The sequence below is a fragment of the Manis javanica genome, chromosome 2 (genome assembly GCF_040802235.1).
Source record: "Manis javanica isolate MJ-LG chromosome 2, MJ_LKY, whole genome shotgun sequence".
NCBI classification, from domain to species: domain Eukaryota; kingdom Metazoa; phylum Chordata; class Mammalia; order Pholidota; family Manidae; genus Manis; species Manis javanica.
Genome location: NC_133157.1, coordinates 68272115 through 68298686, shown reverse-complemented (window position 1 = coordinate 68298686; position 26572 = coordinate 68272115). Strand labels below are relative to the sequence as shown.

Sequence of the window (26572 nt, the reverse complement as noted above, 5' to 3'; positions counted from 1 at the left end):
TAATACAATATTATATATGGTGCTCTTTACAGGATTTAGTCATGTACTGGTTCCTAGTCATACTGTTATCATTGTGCTTCTAAAACAAGAATAAGATTCTCTACATTTAAAGAATTAGATTTATCCTTTTATTGTTATGGGTGCTTTTAAATATTTTTATAGAAAATAGAATTTAAATAGAATAAGAAATGCATTGCTAGAGCTCCCACAAATGTATCTGGCATTAAAGCCACAGGCTATTGTCTCTCCTGAACATGTGTAGTTTCTGTCAAAAATGTGTCAAAATGTTATATTCAGTGCATTTAATCTTGCAAGAAACATTTATTGCAATTTCCTTTAGAACAATGCAAAGTAGTTGCTTTAAGAGATAAAAATAATACTTTTCTTTTTCCTCTTAGGTGTTATTCGTCATGTTGGAGACGCCTTGAAGGACCATGCATCTAAGTCTCGAGGAAAGATATGTACCATAGGTATTGCACCTTGGGGAATTGTGGAAAACCAGGAGGACCTGATTGGAAGAGATGTAAGTCCAGGGAACTGACGCTGTGTGTGGCCTCTCCTATGGGCATCTCAGAAGAGTAAATTAAATTAGAATTGAAAATAGGTATATTATAGGACCCTTTTAGTCCATACCTTCCAAAAGGAAACTTGTGTTAGGAATAGTGTCTTGGGAGAAATCTATCCATATAAACTCCTATGTCAAGTCTTAGACTCAAAGAAGGTCCTTAGCAATACTTATCAACTACCCTGTTAATATTGAATCATATAATGATGATACATTAAATGGGAACCTCCTTACCCCAGTTTCCAGCTTCTTTATTATTTGAGTGCCTCTCACCTAGCTCAGGGGAGCTCCAGAGGAAGATTGTTTCCATTCAAGCCATGGCTTCCCTGGTTGGCCTTTCTTTTGCAAAATGCTTGCGCAAGGAGTGGGCACAGTTGGGGTCTTTATTTCCCACTCTGGAACTACTTAGAAACTCTTGACCAAATTCAGCAGGGTAACTTCTCTTTCCTGCTCTAGGGTCCAAAGCCACGCACTGTCCCATCAATCAGTCAACAGTTTTGCCAGAGAGAATTTGGACTTCATTTTTTCTGAGTCATCATCTTATATCTGTTTCTTCCAGAGGTCACTCTCTCTCTTTTTTTAAAATCACAACAAATTATTCCTCCTTCAGAGGGTTTTTTTCTCCCGCTAACCATCAAACCTTTCTCCCCTATATAATACTTTTCAAAATTCCATTGATAGGAATTGTAGTTCAACTATGTATACAGATTGCTATACTTTGTTTACTTCATGTTTTCTCAATAATTTTAGCAATTAATTATTTATCATTCCTTCTCTACATGAAATCAATATAGTCCTCCCTTTCCAATCAAGGCCTACCATAGAGTATGACAAATGTGCTAAGTACTTTTGTTCAAGCACAGTAAGGTCTGTCTAAGTCAAAAAACTAAAGAAGAAATAATCAAAGAGGTTGAGAATTAAGCTGCTCTTAAATTGTTTCTCCTATTGTGTTTCAATATAGTGAAACCATCTTATTGCTATGCAATACCATCTATGCAATTTTTTAAGTGCAGTGCAAAATATTTTGAATAAAAAATCAAATATGAAATGCAACAAACAAATACTCTTTATATCATTTACAATGTTTAAGTGATAAGAAACATCCTTATCAATGCTACCAAGTTACATGTAGAAACACTAATTTATCCAGGATATATAGTATAAGAAATGAGAGTTTTATCGGTGTAATTTTCCCTAAACTCAAAGTTAGTGGCTTTTTCGTATCACACACAGATAGAAAATCTCAGGGCAGAAATTCCCAAAGAGTTATGTAGACAGAACTTACTGGAAAAATAAGTGTTACTGTTCTTTTCAGAGTATCTGGTACTAGTCTTTGATGAAATATACTTGGGTTAATAGTTGCCTTAGACTCAAGGTTGACTCTTAAATGTATGTTGACTGTGAACTAGAACAAATGTATTTCTTAAAGAATTAGAATATGCAAAAAAAAAAAGAATTAGAATATGCTAAAGTACCCTAACACTGAGAGCATTTAATAATGCATTTTATTAACAAATTAATTAATCATTTAAAATGTGATGATTCAGAAGTCATGTTTAAATGTTCACAGTTTCAGGAGCTCTACTGTAAACCCGAGTTCTTCTTACTTAGTTTTGTTGGGGGTAAACCGATTTTGGAACTTTCTTAGTCAAATGAACTATGCATATGTGCAAGCTGATTATTTCTTGATTCAAGGCAGAGTAACCAAATAATTACCTCAGTTAACTAAGCATTTGTAGAGAATGCTGACCAACTACCTTTTTGTGTCATTTGTTTGTTCATCTTACAAATCCTAATATAAGTGCAGAAAGACTAAGCTTATATCACATTTACTTGCCTTGCTGAGTTGGAAGATTCATTTTCCTCCAATTCTAGCTTTTTTTTTTTCTGATTTTTACCTCCTCTCATGATCCCCTTTTTCAGTCCCCTTTTCTCTCTCCCTGTTTCTTCCCCGTTGAATGCCACTAGGGACTCATGAGTGCCTCTGCCAATGGGACTTACATTGTCTGACTTCCCCATGAAAAAATAGTCTTGATCCCAGCACAGAGGGCAGAAAAAGCCACTCCTGTGTTCAGTAAAATGTGCATATTCATTGTCTCTCCTCTAGGGTGCTAATAAAGCAAATCATGGCTCACAAAGATCCAACTGACCCTGCAGAGAGACCATCAAGAAAGCGAAGTGGAACTGTCAGGTTATAGAGAGCACAGGAAAAATAGTTGTATTTCAGTTTGTTAGCAAATCTTTAACTAAGATCTGTTGAATGTCAACCATTCTGGTACATTTTCCCCTCCAAACTGGAGATCTGCAGTGCGCATAGGATTTTTCAGGCTCTTGTATAGTAATAGAGTTTGTTTCTCAAGTTGTAAATTATTTAATGCAAAGGTACTGTTTTTTGATGGACAGGCTTTATGATAGTTCGAGGGGAATTTTTCTGTGTTTACTCTTCTAACGTGATAATTAAAAAGGAATGTGATACTAGGTTGTCATAAAAGAGAAATATTTGACTAGAACATTGTTAGTTACTAGTGAAATTCCCCCTAAAAATCATCCAAGAAGTGTTGTACGATGAGCTTCTTAAGTATTATAACAATTTTCATAGCTAGCTTAATTTAGTGCCTTCTATCCTTTTTCTTCCATTTTATACAATCAAACTCACACATAATAAACACCAAAAATAAACCTTTCAGCATCAGACATCAAGTAGCAGAGGAAAAACTGACATGTTATTAAAAATCTTTAACTCTTCATAATTCTATCAAAATGCAGTCATTTGAAAAAAATAGAATTAATGCATTTTGATCAAGTTTGTGTCTGTATCCAGAATAAGGTTAAAGTGGTGCAAAATCAATGCCAAGGGAAATCTAGGATGTTTACTTGAAATAAATACAAATATAAGGATGAGAGAAAGGCTCTATTTCTTATGCCTCATATTTTCTTACAGTAGATTTTTTTTCCAAACTAATAGTAAATATAGATTATTTTGTTTCTGTAGGCCTGGCTCTCACATGAGCACTTCCAGAAGCTGAACATTCAAGTACTAGTGAAATTATTTTATTGATGGAAGTGGTAGACACAGCAGTTACTATTCATCTTAGATTTTGCATGTCCCTTTGGAATGGTACTACAAAGGCAAATACTAGTCCCACAAATAAAGAAAAAGATTATCATGCCATTGGATGTGCTTTAGGTATTCTGAAGCATTTACCTCCCTTCAAGTCTTATATCTCTTAGTTAGGCTTCAAGTTAAACTTTAGAGAGTATATGTATCCTCAGAGCTCAACTTAGGGCCTCACACATAGTAGGTACTCAATAAATATTGATCCAAATGGATTAGGCTTGATGAAATTCATGCTACAGAGAAAATAAACGTTGAAAAAAATATGATGGTAAATCTTACCTAGCTCACAACTTCAACTCTACTCATATTCCTGAGCTTGATCATCCTATAGTGACTATAGTGGGGGCCTGAGTTAACCAAGCATCTGAATATAAAGCTCTTTTCCATTGTAGCAACTCCAGATGGACAGTGAAGCTACGTGTTGGGCATGAGGGCAAGGAAGTGAGGAATGATAACAGGCCTTTCTCTAACCCTTTTGAAAGATTCATGATCCACCCAAATGAGTGATAGAACTAGCTTTGATTCTTTAAACATCTTCCATTCTGTTTAACCAAACCTTTTGATTAACAGACCAAAACAACAGACTTTGGTGAGGAATAATGTTATTAATGCTGAGCTGGTGATAATTTTTTTGCCCTACTATTAGACCTGAAAATGAATATTATCCAGCTATTAAGATTAACTCTACCTGTGCAATTTCTCCATATTATTTCTACTGCCCCTTTCTTCTATACAACTCCTAATCCTACACTTCAGTCAAACTGAGCTCAAAGCTCATTTCTGCCAAGATGTCTTCCCTAACTTCCCCCATAATGTCATATCCCTGATTATCATTCTCCTCCAACTGCCATCTTCTCCAATTTAACTAAGAACCCCTCAAAAAAACAGGTATTAAATTGCTTGGTTTCTTATCCACCACTAATATAATACTTTGCATGAACATGAGGCATTAACTGTAACTTAAACTCTATAAGATTTGGTTTCTTCATCTCTGAGTGAACTGTCTATCTTTGTACAACTTTGATGAGCAATATCATAATAATAGTAATTATAATTTGTTGAGCTTATTTGAGGAAGTTCTCTGTGATTATGAGATATGTATTGTCACATCAGGAAACTAAATAAGGATTAGAACCAAGATTCGTTGTTTCCAAACCCCATACTCTTCAGTAGTAATTTGCCAAGTAAAACATAGGAAAATATTTCATGATACTACGTTTTTGTTAGTTGAAATGTTGGCAAATGTCTTATGCCTGTGAGTTGAAATAAAAAATAGACTCAATGAGAGTGATCATGGCCCTTTCCTTTGTCCCTAGAAAATCTCCATCTAGATAGATGATTATGAAAGCATCTCTAGTATAAAGCCCAGAAAGAACTTCCAATGAATTATAATTTTCCTATGACTCATTTTACACTTAGATTCCTTACTTTAAAAAACCATCTGACTAGAATTGTTTCAGGTAATTGAGTCATTTCTGAAGAGTTTATAATTTGTCTTTCCCAGAATCTAGATTAACAAAACACATGCCAAGTTAAAAGTCCAGACATGATCACAAGAAAGAGCACTTTTCATTTTAACTTGAGGATGAAAATTGTGTTTGGGAAGATTTCCAGCACATCATATTATGTGGTTATTAAATTATCTTGACATTCAATGATATCTTCTATTCTCCCTTAACTATAGATTTATGCTCAGAATTTGATAATCTTTTAGAGTTCTTATATTTAATTGGGAAATGTTCTTTTGATGCCATCTTTACATTTCAAGCCAAGAAAAATCAAGTTTAATAACACAACTGATTGGTAATTCTGGTGTGTTTATCAACTTAGTACATTTGTCATTTATTTCTAAGGCAAGCCAAATATGACTTCATATTATAAGCTCAGAAAGCTTCCCAGTGGTGATTTTTGCAAGGAGTTTATTGGACTTGTATGATTAGGTTATATAAGATGAATAGAGAAGATGTGGCAAGAAAAGTCAGAGACAAGGAGACCCACCCATGCCTGTTAACAGCTATACAGGAGCCAGTACTAGCTGCACCTGGACCACACTCAGATTCTGGGCTCCATTCAGTTACCTTGAAGACAGTGTTGAGCTTGGATTTGGACACGCTGATTTCACAGCTCCTTTGAAATGTCACTGTGAAAATAATGCAGCAGGACAGTGAGTATATGAGGTAGAAGCTCAGGAGCAAGATCTGGCTACACACTTAGATTCGGAAGACATCTGATGTAGATGACAATTACAGCCATTGCAGTGAATGGGATCACCCAGAGGGAATGTGTAGAGTGAGGAAAAGGAGAGCCTTCACCTGGATCCCGACGATACCCAGTATTTAATGGTTGAGCAAGGAAAACTAACCTGCACCGGAGACCAGAAGAAGGGCCGAGAGGTAGGAGCAAAGCCAGAGAATATTCTGCAATCCAAGGGAAGCATGTGCTCCAGAAGCGTGGTGTAGAGGGCAATGCCAAGTACAACTGAGAGGCTCAGGAAGATGAGGACCTGGAAGTGTTCATCCAGTTTATCAAGACAGACATCGTTGGCATCACTGGTCAAGGCCATTTCCAAATACGATGGAAGGGCAAGCTGCATTGCAGCAGACTGAGGGAGAAGTGAGGAAGTAGAAACGGCAAGTGGGCAGTACTCTGTCAGAGGTTTGGCTGTGATGAGAAGGGCTGTGAGTAGCCCAAAGGAACCACAATTTGAGGGACTTTTTTCTTCAAGATGGGAAAGACTTGAGCATGTTTATATCTTTATTTTAGAAAGGGAGACAGGAATAAAGAGGAGAGGGTTAATGAAATGAGTCCTGGAAGTGCTGGGGTCCAGAGCTGAAGGGGAGACTAACCGTCGGTACCCTTGTAACTGAAAGAGAAGAGGAAGGGGCATGAGAACATGTATGCAGAGGGCTGGTGGCAGGATGTTGGAGTTTCACCCTGGAGGCTCACCGTTTATCACTGAAAAAATAATGATAACAATAATAATAATAATAATAATATAGACACTTCTGTGGAGCTTAATATATATCAGCAATCATCTAAGCTGTGGACGCACTCATTTAATTCTCCTAATGGCACTCAGAAGTTGTTATTTTTAGCATCACTATCATCCTTCCTATTTTCCTGATGGTAAATTAAGCACCAAGAGATTCTAAGTAACTTGTCCAATGTTACATAACTAAAAAATCATGCAGCTAGAATTTAAACCTTAGCCATCTACTTCCCAAGACCATATCCTTAACCTATTATGAATACTATGTCTCCATAAATAACGTGTCTCCATAGTGTCGGCAGCTGTCATTGGAGTTTATGTGTGCACTGTTCCATGAGTTTTCTCTCTCTCAGTTAATCCTTACAGTATCCCAAGGAGGTGGTTAAAATCATTATTAACCTCCATTAATATATGGAGACACTGAGACACAGAGAGAAACTAGCCTGTGTAGTGTCACCCAGCTGGCAAGGGTGTAGACACAGAAGTCAGATCATCCGGTGAATGAGGAAGGATGGTGACTGGGGTCAGGTGTGTAGGGAAAGTGGCAGATGATAATCACAGCCCCAGGGAAAACAAGTCCTAGAACCAATCAGAGCTCAGGGAAGGAACGCCAAGCAGCTCAGATGTTGCAGGGGGGCTGGAGACCTTGAAATGATGATGCACCAGCAAATCTAAAATAAGAGGTAAGAGAAATATATTTTGAAGTCTCAAGGAAGATGATAATACACTAGTGTGGTATCTGTCTCTGTGTAACAAATAACTCTAAAACTTAATGACTTAAAACAACATTTACTGTCTCACAGTTTCTGTGGGTTAAGAATTTGTTTATTTTTGTGTTAGGAATTTGTGAGTGGCTTATCTGGGTGCTTCTGGCGTGGGTCTCTCTCAAGGTCATAGTCAAGATGTCAGTTCAGGCTGCATCATCTGAAGGACTGAAAGGGGCTACAGTACCCTCCTCCAAGGTGACTTACTCACATGGCTGTTGTAGGAGCTCCTTGCCCTGTGGACCTCTCCCGAAGGCTGCCTTTTTATCACAGCAGCTGGCTTCCTCCAGAGTATGTGATCCAAGAGAAAGCTAAGAACCCTTTTATGACCCACTTTTGGAAGTCACACACCATCATTTCTGTTTTATTCTGTTTCTTAGAAATGAGTCACTGAATCCAGCCTAGACTAAGGGAAGATTTTCAAAGAATTTATTAGCATATTCTAAAATTATCCCATAGATGCATGATAATTTCTAAAGCAAGTAACCCCTTGCAGAACTCAGGGGCCTTTTCCCACTGCCAGTAGGTTCTGTGTCTGAATGGTACATGGTTCCCCTCAGGATAGGGCACAGGGAGGTGAGACTATCTGAGTGGAAAGGCTGAAATGAGGACAGTGCAGCTGTCCGCAAGCCCATGAATTGATGGACACATTTTCAAAGAGCTATAAAAAGATGTAACTGCTCCTCCAGTGGATTTCAGTGGGAGCCATGCAGCTGAGATATGTGGGCCCTCCCTGGGTTTGCTGGTTTCTCATTTGGATCGCTTATCCAAGAAGCAGCATCTGGGTTTCAGTATGACCCTGCTTCACGTCTAGACTTCTGTCTGAGCCACCTGATAGGGAATAACAAGCCAGTGTCCCCACTAGTTCAGGCCTCACTACAATTATGAAGACACACATGCCTGCCTGCCTGCCTTCCTCCCTCCCTCCTTCCTTCCTTCCTTCCCTCTCTCCCTCCCTCCTTCCTTTCCATCCTTCCATCCTGTCTTTCTTTCTTCCCACCGCCCCATTTCATCCTCTGTCCCCATGGTCCTTTATCTCAGATACAGAGGTTGCTTCCCAGTCCTCAGCAGTATCCCCTCATCCCTCCCAGAAATGCATGCCTGATCCTAAGATAGCCTTGTCACTCCTTTTGTTTCTCTCTCTCCTAAGCATAAACCCCATTCTGCTGCCTGCTGGTGCCTTCTTGACCTCTCTATACTACACAGTTCTTATTATTTCCTCTGGAAATAATCCAATCAGCTGTCAGAAGGATCATCATGCTCAGCGGAGCCCCTGGCAAAAATGTTCAATAGCAAAACCAACCAAAATATCCTATATATTTAAAATCAGGCTGGTCCCTTTAAATGTTTTCTGGCCTTTGCAGGAATTTAAGATCTACAAGTGGTTCAGAGAAAAGAGTGTTAGTGGGGCAAATTTGGCCAAGACACTTCTCTGAGCCTCTGTAGTTCTGCCTTTAAAATAAGCATGAAACAGATTAACCCATGTGAAAGTATCTCTCATTGTACCTACCATACAGTAAGGGCCAGTGAATGCTAATTGTCCTTTCCTGCCTAAATTAAATCTTAGTTATTAGGAGGGAAAGAATGACTCTTTGGGTCATGCATTCCCCTGTTACTTGCCTGGGCCTCACCCAGGTGGTAAAGACGGATTGCACAAGGCCTGTGATAGATGACTCAGAAAACTGATTTAACTCAATCAGTTAAAGGAGAGGAGTTCTGTTCAGGAGAGGAGTCACAGTGGGCCAACCTGCACTTGCAGTGTGGAAAGCACCACAAGATGGAAGAGACCCTAGAACATGAGCAAACTACATTTTTGTGGCCAACACACATGGGAGGTCATTGTTCTGTACTAACTTTAACACAGGCTGTCCAGAGGTAGAAATTTAGAGGTTTTACAGGTAGAAAATTTGTATTTTAGAGGTAGAAAAACCTTCAGAAATTACAGTCAAGACCTCTATTTTACAGGTGAGAAAACTGCCATCTAAGAAGTTCCTTTCGATAAGTATATTTTGAACATTTACTGTGAGCTATCACCTAGAGGCAAAATTATGTCTCCTCAAAACAGCATAATACGGACCACTTACATTTCCTCAAGCATTTTTAGTGGGTAATTGAATGAATGAATGAGGTCACAGACTTGCCCAATATCACAAATCAGTAGCTAGATGAGCTAAAACTAGAAGCCCCATCTTCTGACTTCCCACCAGGTACTCCTGGATGAGACCAGAACATGTATGTAAATAGCTAGGAAAACTCAAGCAGGTGTCTTAGGGCAGCTCCAAAATGATCAATTTAAGCTCATCTAGGGAAAAGAAATGCAGCCTTCTGGCACCAGCACATGAAGGATGTCCAGTTTTTCCAATGTCTCTGGATCAATCCCCGCCTGGCAAGGACAAATAATAATGATAATGATCATGACAAATACCTTATACAAAGGGCCTTTACCTCCAAAAATTCCTTAAACAGCCCCCAGTGCATTGCCTCTTTGTTTCAGAGTCCAGGTGTACAGGATTTTACTAACCAGCCAGGATGGAGTGGTGTGCACAGTGGCTTAATGAGTGAGGAATTCTCTCATCCACACTTGAGGGACAAGAAAGGGAGGCAAAATGTCTTTACTTAGAGATATTCTGGCCCATGACACCCAAACAGTACTAAGTATCTAAAATCAATTTCTAAGCAAACTTCTCTTCTAAATATAGATACTACTGTGTTTACCAATCACGGATGTTCACTTGATAGGTAGGCCTTTCCGACCCCATCCAGGCTTCCTCAACCCAGATTCCCCATCTGAACCATGAAACAGGAAATTATTTTTGGAGTGACTTTCTTCTCAGATCTCTCAGGGATGACGCAGAACCTGATCCATCCTATATTCTTAAGAGAGAAGGTGATCAATTGTACACAATAGATACTGCAGGGCATTAGGACTTGACTCTCTCAGGAAACACTGAGTAACTTGCTGCAGTAATCTAATACATCTGTAAATCATGAACATGTTATAAGCGTTCTTGCTAGCACACATGCACTCACATATACACATTTTCAAAAAGGTCCCATTATTATGAGCTCTTAACAATGAAAGTGGGTGCGTTTCCTCCAAAATTTTTGTCAGGAGGAAAAATTCATTTGTATTCATGTGATATAGAGACATTATTTTTTCCTATTTGAAAAACATTGCAGGAAGATCAGCAAATCTTTTGTAGATATGCAAATCATAATTCACACAAAAATAGACTGCTGTCATGTTGGTCACAAAGAATATTAAGAGGATTTGTAGGCAAGTTAGGCCAAAAGACATTCTTCCGAAGAAGTATGTGGGAAGTTATTTTCCAACTTAGCCATTAATCAACCAATAGTTTCAGAGCATCGCCCTTTTAAATGGCCTGGGAGGATGTGGCAAAGAAAAGCACTTTGCATATTTTGCCAACTGATTGCGATTTTTTTTCCTTTCATTGATTGATTTAAATCCTTACAGTAAAATAAAAGTCAATGGTTTGTCTCCCATCATTTCATTTTGGTTACTTATTTGCAATTGGAAACTCAGTTTATAGTTGGTAAAATAAAGCAGAGCTTGCAAAGGAATTCACATTTATAGATCACCTGCTAGGAGCCAGGCATGGAGGCAAGTACTTTGCACATATAATCCCATCTAACCCCCATGATGTAAGTGGTTTTATTATTTCCCTTTTGCACATTAAAAATGTCAGACTCGAATTCACACAGACATTGGTAGGAGTAGGGTTCAAACAGATTTCCATAGCTCATACTTTCAGGACTGTTTCGGGATTCAGTATATCTTCCTCCAGTGGTGACTGGAAAATAAATTAAGGCATTTTACTTGCTTTACAGGTTTATTCCCCCTATTATTTAGCAAAGTCTCTGCCACAATATGACCACATTTAACTTACCTTCACATATGATCAAAAGAAATGGGGAGCAGTAAGAGGAAGAAATTTAAATTTATGAATGATACTGTAAACTTGACCCTTCTGCCATGACTGATTCAAATGTACAGTATTTCCAAAGAGCTGGTGTACCGTATATCTCAAGAAAAGGTCAAAACTCAGAAGACTAAAGCACAACTGTCTAAATCATTTGGTGGAGGAAATAGATACACAGAATATTATAGTCAGATGATTTAATTATGTTCTTTCATTCCCAGATTGTGGTGAATACGTCAGCTTGGCCCAGAATGGTTTTCACTCCTTTATTCATTTGAAAGTATTACTTTCACTGATGGTCTCTAATTAGGTTCCAGGAATTGGACAACCTGTCCTCATGTCTAGACTAGAACAAGTGTCTGGAATTCACCGTCATACATAGTTTAACCTCTAGAAAATCCAGTGTCCCCTGCTTCTCATAAAACTGCTTTCTTTGGGTCTTCCTCTACCTTGGCATGGGGCCATGGGGGACCTGCTGTTAGAAAAGAGAAGCGTAATAGAAGAATTTTCTTTTGTCCAAAAGCAGTGCAGAGGCCGTTCAAGAATAGGAGAAAGTCTTTTTGCTAAGCCTCTTTCAACAAAGCATTAATATTCATCAGCTTGCACTCTGCTGTAGAATGAATGTTTTATGATCAAGAATGAGTAACAACAAAATGGGAATTTCAACCGAAAGCAACCCTCTCATCCAGTGATAAAGAATTCAGGATGGGGTTAGCAAAATACTGTCTGTGTATTTGGGGGACTCTCATTCATTCCTCTAGACAAAGGAGTCCTTGAATACTGCTCCATTACTGGAAACAATTCCACCCATTGCTGGAAACAATAATCAATAAGTTATGAACTTCCTTCATCAATAAGAGCCAATTACAATGAAGTTGAGTAAATGGTATACTAATGCTAAATTAACAAATAGGACAGCTAGTAAGAGGAATGAAATGTATTTCAAAAGCTCAGAATTGCACATTTTAAATTTAGATAAGCTCAATTCCCAAACAATTCAGAAAAGAAGGTTTGTTTGTTTTTTTTCAATTTGAACAAAAGCAGGTCTGTCTCAAGTTTTGCTGTTCATTCATTCACTATTTATTGAGTAGATTTTGCTTGCCAGGTGCATAGAAATATGGGGTTTGAAGTCAGTATCATGATCTAAAAAGTAATGACTTTTATGAGATCTTTACTATTGAAGACTGTCCTTACTAAATCACTATGTAATTCTTTTAACAAACTACTCAATCTTACTGCAGCTTTTTACAGTGAGTTATTGCATACTGAAAATGAACCAGAGTATCTCAACTTCATAATTAATGTACACACTGCACAAAGGCACAGAAATAAAAACCCAGTAGCATTCATTTCTGACATGTCAGCTTCTATGATTCAGTACAGGGGTAACTGGACTGGGGACTGGGTAACAGTGAGCTTGTTGAATGTTCCTATTCATAGTCTTGAGTAAAGTTTCTACCTAAATATTTTAGGGGTAGATTTCCAACACACTGTCATGTTTCTACTGTGTCTAAGCAGTGCGGGAAAGGGGAATAAGCAAAGATTTTTGCATCAGGGAGACCTGGGTGTGAATTCTGGTTCTGTGTGTAGCAAACTCTTGGTAAACCTACCTTACTTCCATTTCTGTTTCTTCATCTACACAGTAATCATAATGGTATCTTCCTTGCAGGATTGCTGCAAGGAATATAGGTAATGCATAGAAAGCAAATAGCTCACAATGGGTTTTTATTTTCTTTTAGTATCAAGACTCTGGAAGACCACACAAAGAATTGTTCTGTTTTAGGTAGTGTAAGTCACCATGAAATCAAAATAACACAGCAAAAGATAAGACAGAGATGAATATTTTGGGCCTGATTTACATTCCTCTCCTGAGACAGTTATTTTACATTAACATTTCCACTTAAAGAAGGTATCTAATAAGCACAGTATTGATTTTTAAGTAACAGACCTTCAGATTACTATATAGGCTTGACTGAAAAGATCACCCCTGCTCTCACCCCACCCATCACCACACTCCAGAATCCTAATACTCTGCTGGGCCTATTAGTGTGGGCATGATAGAGGAAAGAAAGTAGCAAAATACCAACATTAGTTTTAGTTCCTCAGCAAATAAAAGATAGACTTCAAAACAAAAGTCACTCACATGCCAGTTTTGAGTCCAGTGCAAGCCCAAATTCTACTTTCTGCGTAAATTCAATAAATAAATAATTACATAATCCTTGAAGTATAATCTTGGTTTGAGTGGAACATTGACTATAAATCTTGCTTCTACCCAAAGCAGTGTTAGGAAGATGCAGACTATACGTTTTCTGTATCAAAGACTTGATTTTTCCTTCTCCCTCTTTCCTCTGTCTGGTTCTTCTTGTCATATTTTACTTTCTTTTCTCTGACTTCCTCCTCTTCCTTTTGAAATCCTGCAGGTTGTCCGGCCATATCAGACCATGTCCAATCCCATGAGCAAGCTCACTGTCCTCAACAGCATGCATTCCCACTTCATTCTGGCTGACAATGGGACCACTGGAAAATACGGAGCGGAGGTGAAGCTGAGGAGGCAACTGGAAAAACATATTTCCCTCCAGAAGATAAACACAAGTAAGTAGGCCACTGTTCTCACTGCCATGCACCATAGGAAATAAATTAAAAATGAGTAACTTCAAGTATACCATGCAGCAATATTATAAAAACTTGAGCAGGTTTCAAACATGGATCATTATTTCTGCTGTGCCAGTGGTTAGAATCAGAGGATGTCACCCAGAGGAGGAGGATTGGAGGCCTAGGAGGTGTTACCCAGTGAGTGGTCTAAAGCTCATTGATCATGCATGAAAAGTTCACCCCATTTGGAGTTTAAAAATGCAGATAACCATTCCTTTCCAAACTTTCCCTACGTCCCTTATACAATACTCCAAGGAGGAAAGGCACCCTAGAGAAACTGTTTCCATTTATTAAGTTATCTTTGATGGTTAAAAAAAAAAGAAGAAAAAAAATGGTTTTGATCTTAGCACAGATCTGGCTGTGTGAAGGCATTTCAAGGGAACTGACATTGCCTAAACTAAAGCATCATCTTGATGAAACTCTAAACTCTCTCTTAATTTTATGTATGAATTCATTCATTGCCCACAGATATATATGTATTTAGTATACATGCATATTTATGTAAACCACATAATACATATCTGATGGTTACACTAAAATCATCTCTTAAGTACTTATGTGTTCTATGCTATACTTAACCATGCGCACATTTAATTATAAAAAACATTTTATACTGCTTCATATGTTTATAACTATAAAAAGCACTTTAACTATTTTAAAATATTATACGAACAGCAATCCTCTGTAAGTCACTAAGTGGCTTGCATTTAAATGTGATAGAGGTATGAAAATAATCTACCGTCCCTCCTCACAAGATAAAATTCAATTCATTTTCACAAAGTAACACATGAGACTTCGTGGCAGGCTCAAACTTTGTGGTAATCGTCTCTTCCATCAGGGAAAGTTGGATCTAATTGACTGAACTTTCAAAGCTGGCAATTCCAAATGTCAAAAGATTCTCTTTGACTAGGTAGTTTTAAGTTCAGTGAAATGTGATTTAGCTTGTGCAAATGGCTGTTCCCTTCTCTAGTCTTCCTCTGCGTCTGTCCCAAATGGTTCTTCCTTGCTATAGCCACCTTCCTCCCAGAACTGGGGTATCCAACCTATCAAACTACAACTTCTCTTTCCTGTACTCTTCTAGTTCCATCTTTTAGGAGCTACTGCTATTTGAGTAGTCAAGTTTCATACCTTTGTCTTTTTCACCAAGAAATCTGGAAGTAATACATTTTGGTGTAGGCCTAAAGTCGAAATTGTATTAAGAAACTCTTCTATCTGAGACTCAATTGTCTTTGGAAAGAGAAACATAGGATTATCTCCCAGGGTAAACACCTTTTGGAAAAAATGACTAAAAAAGACTAGAAAATCGATCCAGGAACCAGCAGAAATCAAATGTGACAAAGCACTATAACCAATGGGCATAGGTTTTATGATACTGTCATGGAATTTTATTACAATATTTGATAGAAAGGGCAAATGTAACATAATAGTGTTATCTGTTTGGATTTTTACAGGCTATAGCACTATTTTTTTTTTAACACCATGGAATTAAGAAAAAGAGCTTCAACAGAAGTGACCTGAAAGCGGAAGGACATGAGAGCAGGGCAGACAAAGAGCAAATTCAGGGTCAAATTCAGTGCTTGGTAATGAGATGAAATCTGTCCAGACAAGCAAAGCATGTCCTTGTGGCAGGCCCTGGTGGCAGCTGGGCCCCTTAGTCAGTAGTGTGAGGAGGAAAGCTAGGTTTGTGCTTTTGTGAGTTACACGTTCAACAGAGGCGGTGCCAGTGGGAGTTAAAACCCAGACTGACTCTGTTTCCCAAGTCCTGTACCTTCCAGGCTGCTCCAAGGAAAGGAAGCTTTTTTTCTACTTGTTCACGTCAGAGGGGCAGGTACACTTTTGTAATCGATATGCCTGGAGGGGCACCTTTCTCCAGAGCTGTATGCGTGGATGGCCTTGCGAGAGAGGCTCAGGGGTAGCAGCCTGGCCTCATGCGGAGCAGAGCCCAGCAGCATGGAGGCACAGAGCAGGCCAAGTATACATAAATGAGGTCCTGATGGTCAGGCCACCAGGGGCACTGGAGGAGCCGTGGCAAGTGCACATGCTTCATGCCATGCTTGAAGACCTTGGATCCTTGCTGGATCATCAAGGAAGACAGTGCACACAGGTGCTTTGATAAGTGGGGACCCAGTCAACTGTGCAGGGTACAAAGTAAGGGAGAAGCACAGACCAAGCTTCCAAGCTAGGAGAAGCAGAATTGAGACTCCTGAAATGTTCCAAGCCTACAAACAGAATTAGGCTTAGAGTCTGGGGTAGGAACTGAGCCCCTAGAGTAGGTTAAGTGACAGTAGGTGGAACAGGGTGGGGGCAGAGGAGGCAGATGGTCATCAGAATCATCATAATTTATAAACAGAATTCTCCTTGCTTTGGGGACTATATTTAAGGCTTGATAGAAACCCACAGGTTCCCATTCGGCAAAAATAATTAAATGGGAAGAGGAGGGTAAAAATGCCTGGAGGAGGTCCCTGACATCACAGGAAGTTAAAATCCTCAGGGTCAGGGAATTTGCCCACGTGCTGTAGTGACTGGTGCCATGGTAGCTCTTACACCAGCTCTATCCCTGAACGTAATAGTGGAAGGGTGATCAGTAGGGCAAGGTGCCTGGGACTTTCTCCGATTTAGCCTTGAAAGTCCCATGGCCCTGGGCCCCCACAGTCCCAGGCAAACCGAGACTGTGGGTCACCCTCCAACATGAGTCATAGGTCAACTTGTCTTTTTACTGTATTCATCCCACAAGCCCAGAAAGAGTAGCAAGTCCTCCACGCTTCAGAAGCGGCCTGGGCCCAGGCGAGGGGAGCAGGTGAGGTAGGAGGCAGAGCAGAGTCTTCATTCAGTTGGCAGTGAAGCCAAGTGCCCGCTGAGAACACAGGAGCCTCCAGAACAGGATGGAGAAAGAAGGGGGAAAAGGTGACGTGGTTATAATAGGAAACAGCAGAAATAAGAATACAAATATTTAATGCAGTCCCCCATTGATATTTTAGAGCAGCAACTCTGCTTTCTAGTCTGGGCACTATTTTTTTCTCTATATTGTAATTAGCAGTAATATAGTTTTTCCTACTAAAAATACAATTTTATTCTGTAAGATCATTCTAAAAATCTCATTTACTTTTTCATTTCCTTCAACACTTTTAAGAAATCTAAAATACAACAGTTGGAACTCAATTTCAGGAGGCCCCAGTTGAATCTACGGAAAATTTGACACTATACCACTATTCCACAATAATACTGTTCGCCACTGACTACACTTAGGATGACCCTGGGGATGTCTGAATACACTCAGTATTTTCCTCATTTAAGTGCCCCTCCTTATGATCACTTAAAGGTGACCTGCATACCACAGTTACCTTTCAACAAGTCTATTTTCTTGCATAAATGACCTAATCTTCTGAAGAATATTTTCCTTACATATTAAGTAAATCCTGCTTAGGGAAGCTTTAAACCCTGTCTCATCAACATGTCAGTTTTTCATAAATAATATTGCAAGCACCAGTGTCTTGGATTTTTCTCAGGACTCTGGCACCTATGATCTCATTTTTCTCTTCTCTCCACTCATCCCTTCTGTCATCAGTCCATTCTGAACGATTGTCACTGGTTCCTGAAGGGCTTTATTTTTTAAAGGAGAATTATTTCAGACATGACCAGTTACCTGCTTTAGAACACTTCATCTTCAATTTGCTAAACTTCATATATGCAAAGTCTCAAATAATTATGATTATGCCTTTAATAAACAAATATTTTTTGAATTCCTGTTAGTACCAGTCATGGGTAAAGTCTAGAAGAGTAGCAATAGGCAGTTCATTGAGATTAAGTCAAGAGAGGCCAACAGGGTAGTAAGTAAATATGCAAACAAGTGAACATATGATGTCAGAAGTAAAAAGAGCTATTAAGGAAAATAAAGCAGAGGAAGGCATACATATGTTGGCGTGTGTGCACATGTCTGCATGTAAGCACATGTGTGTGTTGGGAGGAGAGTTTGGATCAGGTGATCAGGAATGGCCTCTAGAAGAAGGTGACCTGGAGACAGAGATCTGAAGTCAGAGAGTCAGCCGTGGGGAGAACATTCTGGAGAGAGTTGAAAGCAGGGACAAAGGCCTCTGGGGTTTGATGAGAGCAAGGCCTTTGTAAAGAGGGAATTTATTCTAGAGTTTTGATCTGGCAAATTACAGGATCTCCCTGATGGTTTAAGCATCACTCTGCTGTTGTGTGCAGAGATCAGACTGAGGGAGGGGGCAGGGTTAAAAGCAGGGAGATGTTTGAGTAGGCTGCTGCAACAATGCAGGTGAGACAGGACAGTGGTTTGAACTAGGATGGCAGCACAAGAGGTAGTAAAAAGTGGTTGGATTCAAATATATACATACATATTTTCTGAACTGATCTTTTTAAAAAATGTGGTAAGATACATATAACATTAAACTTACCATATTAACCATTTTTAACTATGAAGTTCAGTAGCATTGAATGCCTTTACAGGGTGTAACCATCAGGGCTCTCTATGCCCAGAACTATCATCATTCCAAACTGACACTCTGTACCCAGTAAACACGAGCTCCCCTTGACTCCCACCCTCCAGCCCCTGTGACCACTATTCTACATGATGTCTTTAAGAATTTGCCTATTCTAGGTGCCTCATGTAAGTGGAATCATACAGTAATGGTCCTAAGATACACTTTGAAGGGATAGCTCAAGAGGACTTGCTAATGGGCTGAGTGTTCAGACACACCAGGGATGATGCATGGCCATCATTAGAGACATCAGTGTGTTCTTAAAACCATGGGACTAGTGAGAACCCTTAAGGAGTATGTTTTACAGAGAAGTAGGAGTTGAGGATCAATCTTTGGGGAGCTGGAACAAAATACTTGAGAGGGAGGGAGGAATGAGATTCAGGGCACAAATGAAGATGGGGCCTTAGGACAGAGACAGTTCCACCCTGTATAACATTCTCTCTCTGGGAAAATAAGGTAACTTCTTCTTCAGGGAAGATAAGGTAATTTTTTTGTGGGTAGCTTCTATAGTTATGAAAATACAGGTCATCATCTGAGAGTGTGGAAAGGAAGAGATATAGGAAATTAAGGAGAGAAAAAAATTCTACTTAGTGTACACACTTGGAGGGTGAAGGGATGAGGGAAATGTAGGATTAACCCACAGCAATCTGCACCTACTTGGTATCGGTGGTCATGAATGTAAAGGGGCAGAAATCACTGAGATAGTGTGTTTTCTTCTCAGCCATGTTCAGCTAGAGCAGTAGAACAGGCATAGAGTTGGTTTGAGTGCCTGTTGGGATTTTTTCCTGGCAAGGGAAAAAGCGGGAGAGAGGCAAGGTAATGAGGCTACCTACCTCCCCAGAGGACCATCAGTGTCTCCACAAGAAGGCAATGCTGGGCTGACCACCACGAGAACATGAAATCATTCATCTAAAGGATTAGACTAAGGTACCAAGAAGTGATCAAGAGAGTTATTAAGTATAGTGCATGCTGCCAAGCAGGTCCATAATGAACAAGTGCTCATCTCATTGTTATCGCTCATCACATGTTCACTTAGCACATTGCTGAGAACATAGTAACTATTCAATAAGCAGGTTAGTGAAAGACTGCATACCAAGGGGCTGCTCCCGAAAGTAGTGTGTAAGTAGCCTAATGAGACTTTAAAATCCCAAGCATATTTTCTGCAGTTATTTTTACTGTTAAAAGTTTTCAAGAAACAAAATTAGATAATATTATAGTAACTTTCCATAATTATCACCCACCCTTTACATTGCTCAGCCCAATGGCCAATCTTGTTTCCTGTCTCTCAGTATATATACCCAACTTTATTCTCCTCTGGATAATTCTGAAGGAAATCCAGACAGCATATCCTTTCATACACAAATATTTCAATACTAAAGCATCTTTTTAACAAGCGTTGGCCACACATTGGGTAGAGTTTTAAAGTATTTCTGTAACTCAGTAGCAACATAATGGCAAATACTGATCCAAGAATTTTTTAACAGTTCTTCCCAAAAATAAAAATTAAGAGTTACATTATCATATGTTAAAGTTCATCTAAAGAAATTGGCAATCATCTTTTTCAGTCCCAAATTCTATTTGTAGTTGGCCAAAAAAAAGCATTTGAAACAAATATTACCTTGTAATTCCTAAAAAAGGAAGATTAGAAAAATCCACAGCAATTTTGACTTTCTTTCCTTTTAAGAGTTTGAATGGAAGAATAGAACTTTTGGGAAAAGAGGAAGTCTCTGACCCTTGCCAGTGGTATAAGCTGGAAGTGGCACAGTGACCTGGGAGTTCAGACCGCGTGGCTCTGTGACCTTCAGCAAATTACCGTATTTCTCTTAGGCTTTGTTTCTGCATCTGTGAACCAAGGATAATAATACCTCACGGTGTTGTGATTAGATGAATCAACATACAAAAGGATTCTGGCATGTCACATTTCACAAACATTGGTTCTCTTTCTGCCTTCTCAGTGGTACAGCAGCTCACCAGTGGAAACCGTTTCCTGCATTTATATAGCCTGGGTGCCATAGATTCTGACTTGAGACCCGGTCACTCTCTTTCAAAGCCCATCATAGCTGAGGGTGTTCATCAGAGTATCTTTAGAACAAACTGAACCTGGCTCTGCCTGTTAAGGAGAAGCCATGTATCCCTGTAGTTACAGAAAAGGTTCAAAGGGGAAAAGGAGGCTTCCAAATTACATTCTGGAACATATCATCAAGCCTCTGTTAATATTACTCATTAAAGAGTGATTTAAAGTCTTAGTCATGACAGTAACAGAAAACTCTTCTGTTTTTTTATATTGTTGAAAATATATTCTAAACCATAATTGTTTGTCCTGCCTGAGTAAACAAAACATAATGGAGAGAATTTCATCTTTCTTTAGAGATTCAAGCCATTCCAGTGTCTTGGAGCAGTCATTAGGACTGTCTGGTAGATCTGTTGAATACTCTGTGGTGGAGGTGTTAGAACTTGGGCTAAATGTGAACTGGCCCAGAATATATGTTGCAGATTTAGATTTGGGCCAGTATCAGATTTTCTTCTTATAATCTATTTTATTTAAAAAGGAGATTGGCGGAAGAGGACAGAAATCTGGCTATCTTTGGGCTCTATGTGACTAAAGTGTTACTCCTTTGTGTTTAAGTTTTATTTTAGGTTTGGCTGAATGCAAAGTTTTATTCAGATTGCATATCTAATTGTATTGTGAACATCAACTTTGGTTGTAGGAAGCTTCATTATAAGGCTAGAATTTTTTACTTTGTCATCTCCAAGCTATAAAGTGAAATCTGTGTCAGTCTAAGGGTTCTGTCCCCATCGAAGTCGTCAAAGACGCACTTATTTTGTGATATTAGTTAATGAAGGTGTCTGAGTAGGTACAACCAGTATTTTTGCTACTGTCGGGGTTTGCTTGAAAGAGAATTTGACTGAGTAATGATTGACATTTGAGTCTAGCCCCATCCAATGAAGCCACTAAGAGTACTTTTCTCTAAAGCAGCAGATTAAAATGGGCCTGGCATTTCTAAGTAAACAAGTAACAGAAACGATTGCAGAATTCATAAAATATAATCAAATCTGGTATTTGAGGGTATTGTTATTTAGAGTTTTCTGGAAAAAAACATGTTTTATGATGCACTTCCTAAGCCAGCACACCTGTTCATATATGATCATATGCTTATTCACACAAACTAACAAATGTAATAATGATAATGTCTCCAAGTAGTACAGAATGTCATCCCTGATAAATTATGCTTTATTATGGGCCAAATATTCCCTTTCCACTGAGTTATGTGGTACACGAGCCCCATGAACACACTAATGCTCAGAAAGAGTCAATACTGATAAAGTCCAATGGTTCCAGGAGATTTTATTTTAAAAATAAAATAAAAGCTCCTCTCTGGGAGGTGACACACACCAATTTAAAGCATTTTGTTTCCATGCAATTTCCATATCAGAAATAAGTACTTGTGACTGCATCACTTATATCCCAGCTCTTCACCACCACTTTTTGATGATAAATCGTAAACATGGGCTCAAGCGGTTCACAACTAGGGCGACACTGCTAACCCTCGGAAGCATTAAAATAAATCAGGGATTTGGGGCTGACACAATTCCTGGGGCTCCTGAACATGGAGGAGGAGGTAGAAATGTTAATATTCTCCTATGTGCAGGGCAGTTTTACTTGAAAAAAATGCCTGGTGCAAATACCACTCACATAAGAAACACTACCCCAAGTATGTTTCCTTGAATATTCTTCTGTTGTTTTTCTAAAATCTTTCCAAGAACCCACACCCATTTTGCAAGGCCACACCCTTCCGAGATACTCTGTCCTAGTTTAAAGACATGTAGGAGAAGCAGCAAGGGAGGGCCAGTGGTAAGACTTAAAATCTTCAGCAACCTGTGGAGACGTTGGCACCCTAAATCAACAGCGTGGGCTGGATGTTAGCTCCGGTATGTCCCTCAGGTGTGGACACTACTTGCTGTTGGGAAGTTCTCCCTCATATCTAACCTCGTTTGCTCTGAATCTGTTCTCTCCTGGGTGAGAACCAAAGCCATCCTCTATGTTGGCACTCTCAGCATATTCGAAAACTGTAAATGGACTTGAATTGACCTATCTGCCACAGAGGCTATAAGGAAGGTTTTTCATTTGAAGAGACATGCCAACCCGGTCAACAGGCAGAACTGACTCATGAAGTCAGTCAGATCAGCATTTCCAACTCAGCAGTGATGTTTTAGAGCCACTGGTATGTATACTTCAGGCTCAGTGACTCCAGAGGTGTGCTTGAGGCTGAGAGCTCTCCTGTCAAGAGTCCTTGGGTGCCCCGAGAAGCCCTGCAGCCCACAGTCATTTGCTGGTTTGGGGGTAGATGTAGAGGCCCACAGATGTGGTTGTTATATCCATAGGCCCCTGGAGAGCCTATTCACTAGAATTCATTACCCAGGGAATGTTGTAATTAATCAAGTTTCTAGTAGAACAGGATTCGAAATTGAATACAAAGAGAACTCTAATTTTTAATCTATAAATTAACTGAGAATTATTTTGGAAAGAAAGGACAAGAGCAGTAATATAAATCTTGAGTGAATGAATAAATTCATGACATAAAATACCACAAAGCAGTACATTTTAAAAATTCATATTCCGTTTCTGGAATATGTCTCTCATTTCCCTGGACTGTAGTAGGCCCTTTGTACAGACTAGTATTTTCCTTCTAGTAAATTATGAATCCAACTTTCCTTGCAAATTTAACACAGAATATCTAAATATATTGAAATCCTTAGATTTATCAACCTCTCTGACACCCAAACTAATGTTAATGTTGTACATAGTAAGTGCTCAACAAAGAGTTGCTAGTTTGGCATGAAAGAAGTTTAAGTGATTTGACACAGACATATTATGTGTGAATTTGTAGCTTCAAAATTTGCAAGAAATGCGTGAATTTTCAATTTCAAAAAACTCCAAAAATATTTTAGCAATGACCGCATCATTGAAATAAGCATTAAGCTTCTCAGGAGGCCAATTGTCAGGGAGTATAGCCATTTATATGTAAATAAATGATATATCATAAATACTATATATATTATTTATTTCTGTTCTTACTATGATTATGAAGTCAGTCTTACTTCCTTATATTATACCAAATACAGAGAAGCCAAGCTTGAAGTGGTCAATAGTAGCACAAAGGAAGGCAAATGGCCAAGGGAAGGTGTAAGGTATGATTTACATGATAGTTTCTTTGGAGAGTTTTCCATTCTGGCATAAGTTGGAGACCGTACAGTAAGAGGTCAGAGTTGGCATGAGACCATCAGTCTCTTTCTTGTGATTGACATTGCCAACCTATTGTGACACCTTTCCCACTGAGCCTTGGTACAGCTCAGAACCATTTTGAATGCATTAGGCCACAGATTCCGTGGCTGCAGCAATGACTCCTAACAGTGGACCCCTAACTGAGACAGGAGTTTATTCTTTACACATATGTTATTCTGAACATGACTTCAGACCTGATGGTAGCCACAACACTGAGGGCTCAGATTCCTTCTTTCTTTTGCTCTGCCCGTCCCTGTTTTCAGGGTCACCATCATAACTACATTCTGGACAGAAGGAAACAGGAGAAAGGAGCAAGGGAAAGTCATAACCTTTCCCTTTAAAGGCACAGTGAGGAAGTCGTGCACACCATTTTGGCATCCTGTGTGCCAGTATTTGGTCATGAGCTCACATCTAGTTAGAAGGGGATTCAAAAATGTAGTCTTTATCCTGGGCAATCACATAGACAGCTACAATTCTACTACTGTGAAGGAAGGGAAGAAGAGAAGGTTTAGGGTACAGCTGGTGGTTTTTTGCCACACCTTTCAACATAGCATTCCAGATGGTTACTAAGAATAGGCTGGAGTTAACAAATGAGATGAAACCTTATCTGCCATTTATAAATGTGTCCATATGTTCTGATTGGAGAGGCTTGTCCATAACTAGCTCCTGTTACATACAATTTGTACCTTCTCCTCCCCCTCCCTGTGAATGTTTTAGTGATATGCAGTGAGAGTCTTGCACTGTCTCTGAAAGTGGTAATTTCGTCTTGAAGTCCAATTGAAACAGGTTTCTAAAATCATATAGATTATTTTAGACCATGCTGGCTTAGTGAACTTCTTAAGTTAACTAACACAGACAGATCCCCTTACCCTTGAAGTAATAACGTACGCGTGCTGCGCATTATGCGTGTGCATTGATAATGGATCCGTAGCCACATGTTTTGTTGCACGTCATTTGGTGACAATTTAAGTCCCAAAATACCAAAAATAACTAGAACAGATTCTGTGTTTCTGTGACACTGTACTACTAATATTAATGTTTCAAAGAGAAATCCTGGAAATTAATCCTCATGTGCCCTACACATGATTGTAATCTTGTTAACAGGCAGTAGAATGTAATTGGTCAGCCTCTCATATCCATCCTGAGGAGGAAAGGTTATAACAGGGCCTTGACCCTGTTGGAGAAAAAGGACAACAGACCTGTCTTAGGGAAACAAGAGCGCCCTCTATCTCTGCCGAGTAAATGTTTGAGGAGAGACATGATGACCGATGAGTTGTGAGGGATTTAAAACCTTCTTATACCCCTTAGCCAATTTGACATTCCTACATTGTAATAATCCCTAAGTGATAATGAGTAATTTGGCAAAATACAGCTGAAGGGCTCTTGAAACCTTCTGAATGCCCTTAAATATAAAATTGAGAGTGTTTATTGGCACTGAAAGTTATAAAAATGTTACTCAGTGGAGCTTCCCTTAATAAATGGTGAATTGGGTCACCTTGCTTTAGAGACCAATACACGTGTCATTATTGATCCAACCCTAGTTAGTTTTTCTTTTGATTTTAGTTTGTGTTATTCAATAGAACCTCAAAGGTAGAGCTATAGACAGTTGGGCTTTCCCTTCTCTCTTGCTAAGTGAACAAATTCTAGAAGGAGCTGTTGCCTTATAGATTTAATAAAACCACAGGCAAAAGCTTTAAAAAAAAACAACTCACCTTTCCTCTCTAGAATTTCTATATGTAGAATAGTTTACTTTGCCTTGTTTCTGTCTTGCCTGCTTTTTCCTTTATCTTTTTATAATACCAGTCTCAGAGAGATTGTGACTTTTCACTCATACAAGCTAAGTTGCTATAAAAATAGAGTCAGCATTTAGCAGCCCCATTAGAAAATACTATAAACAAACTGGAAAAACAAATGGCAAAGCAAAGAAAATATCTGCAATCATGACAAAGGGCTAATTTTCACAATAACAAAGGGTGACCATAAATCCAAAAAAGTCCTATGAGAAAATGGGCAAAATATATCAATAGAAATATCACCAGGAAAGAAATACAAATGCTCAGCCACACTCAAAATTAAAGAAATGAAAATTAAGACAACAATGAGATGTTTTTTTAACCTATCAGATTGGCAATAAGCAGGTGAAAAAATATATAGTGCCAATAACTATATGTGGAAATATGTACTGGTATGTAAATATGGTCGATCTTATTTGGATGGCAATTTGACTACCCCTATTAAATTGTAAATGTGAATATTCTTTGGTCCTGTAATTCTACTTCTAGGAATTTATTCTATGCATATCTATTACATATTTCTTACAGAAGTAAAAATGAAAATAACCCAAAGACTCACCAGTAAGTGACTAATTATATGTAGGTATACAGTGGAATACACTGAAGTTATTATGAATAATGCAGTAGCTCTGTTTGTCCTCATATAGAAAAATATCCAAGGGTAATTTTTTACTTAAAGCCTATTGTACAATAGTAAACTGTGTGTTTATGATCACATTTATATTTTTAGAAAATTATATGTGTGTGTGTGTATGTGTATATGCTTATAAAATATCTGAAAGGATACAGGTTAACAATTATTAGTCACAGCTTGTAGGGAGTGAGATAAGGTGAGGGAGATAGGAACTGACACTTTGAAGTTATATCTTTAAAAATCTTCTCAATGTAGTTTTTTATAATCAGCAAATATAGCTTTTATAATAGAAAAAAAGAAAGAAAGAAAGGGAGGGAGGGAGAAAGGAAAAAA

At 38.7% G+C, this 26572-nt stretch overlaps 1 protein-coding gene across 1 annotated transcript in view; it reads left to right on the top strand.

Annotated features, from left to right (window-relative positions):
- The window catches only part of TRPM3 (transient receptor potential cation channel subfamily M member 3), a 484965-nt gene that overhangs the window by 254031 nt on the left and 204362 nt on the right, over positions 1 to 26572 (top strand). Inside the window, 2 exon segments of the mRNA XM_073228642.1 lie at positions 399 to 523; positions 13798 to 13969. Of these exon segments, the coding sequence (XP_073084743.1) occupies positions 399 to 523; positions 13798 to 13969 (297 nt within the window).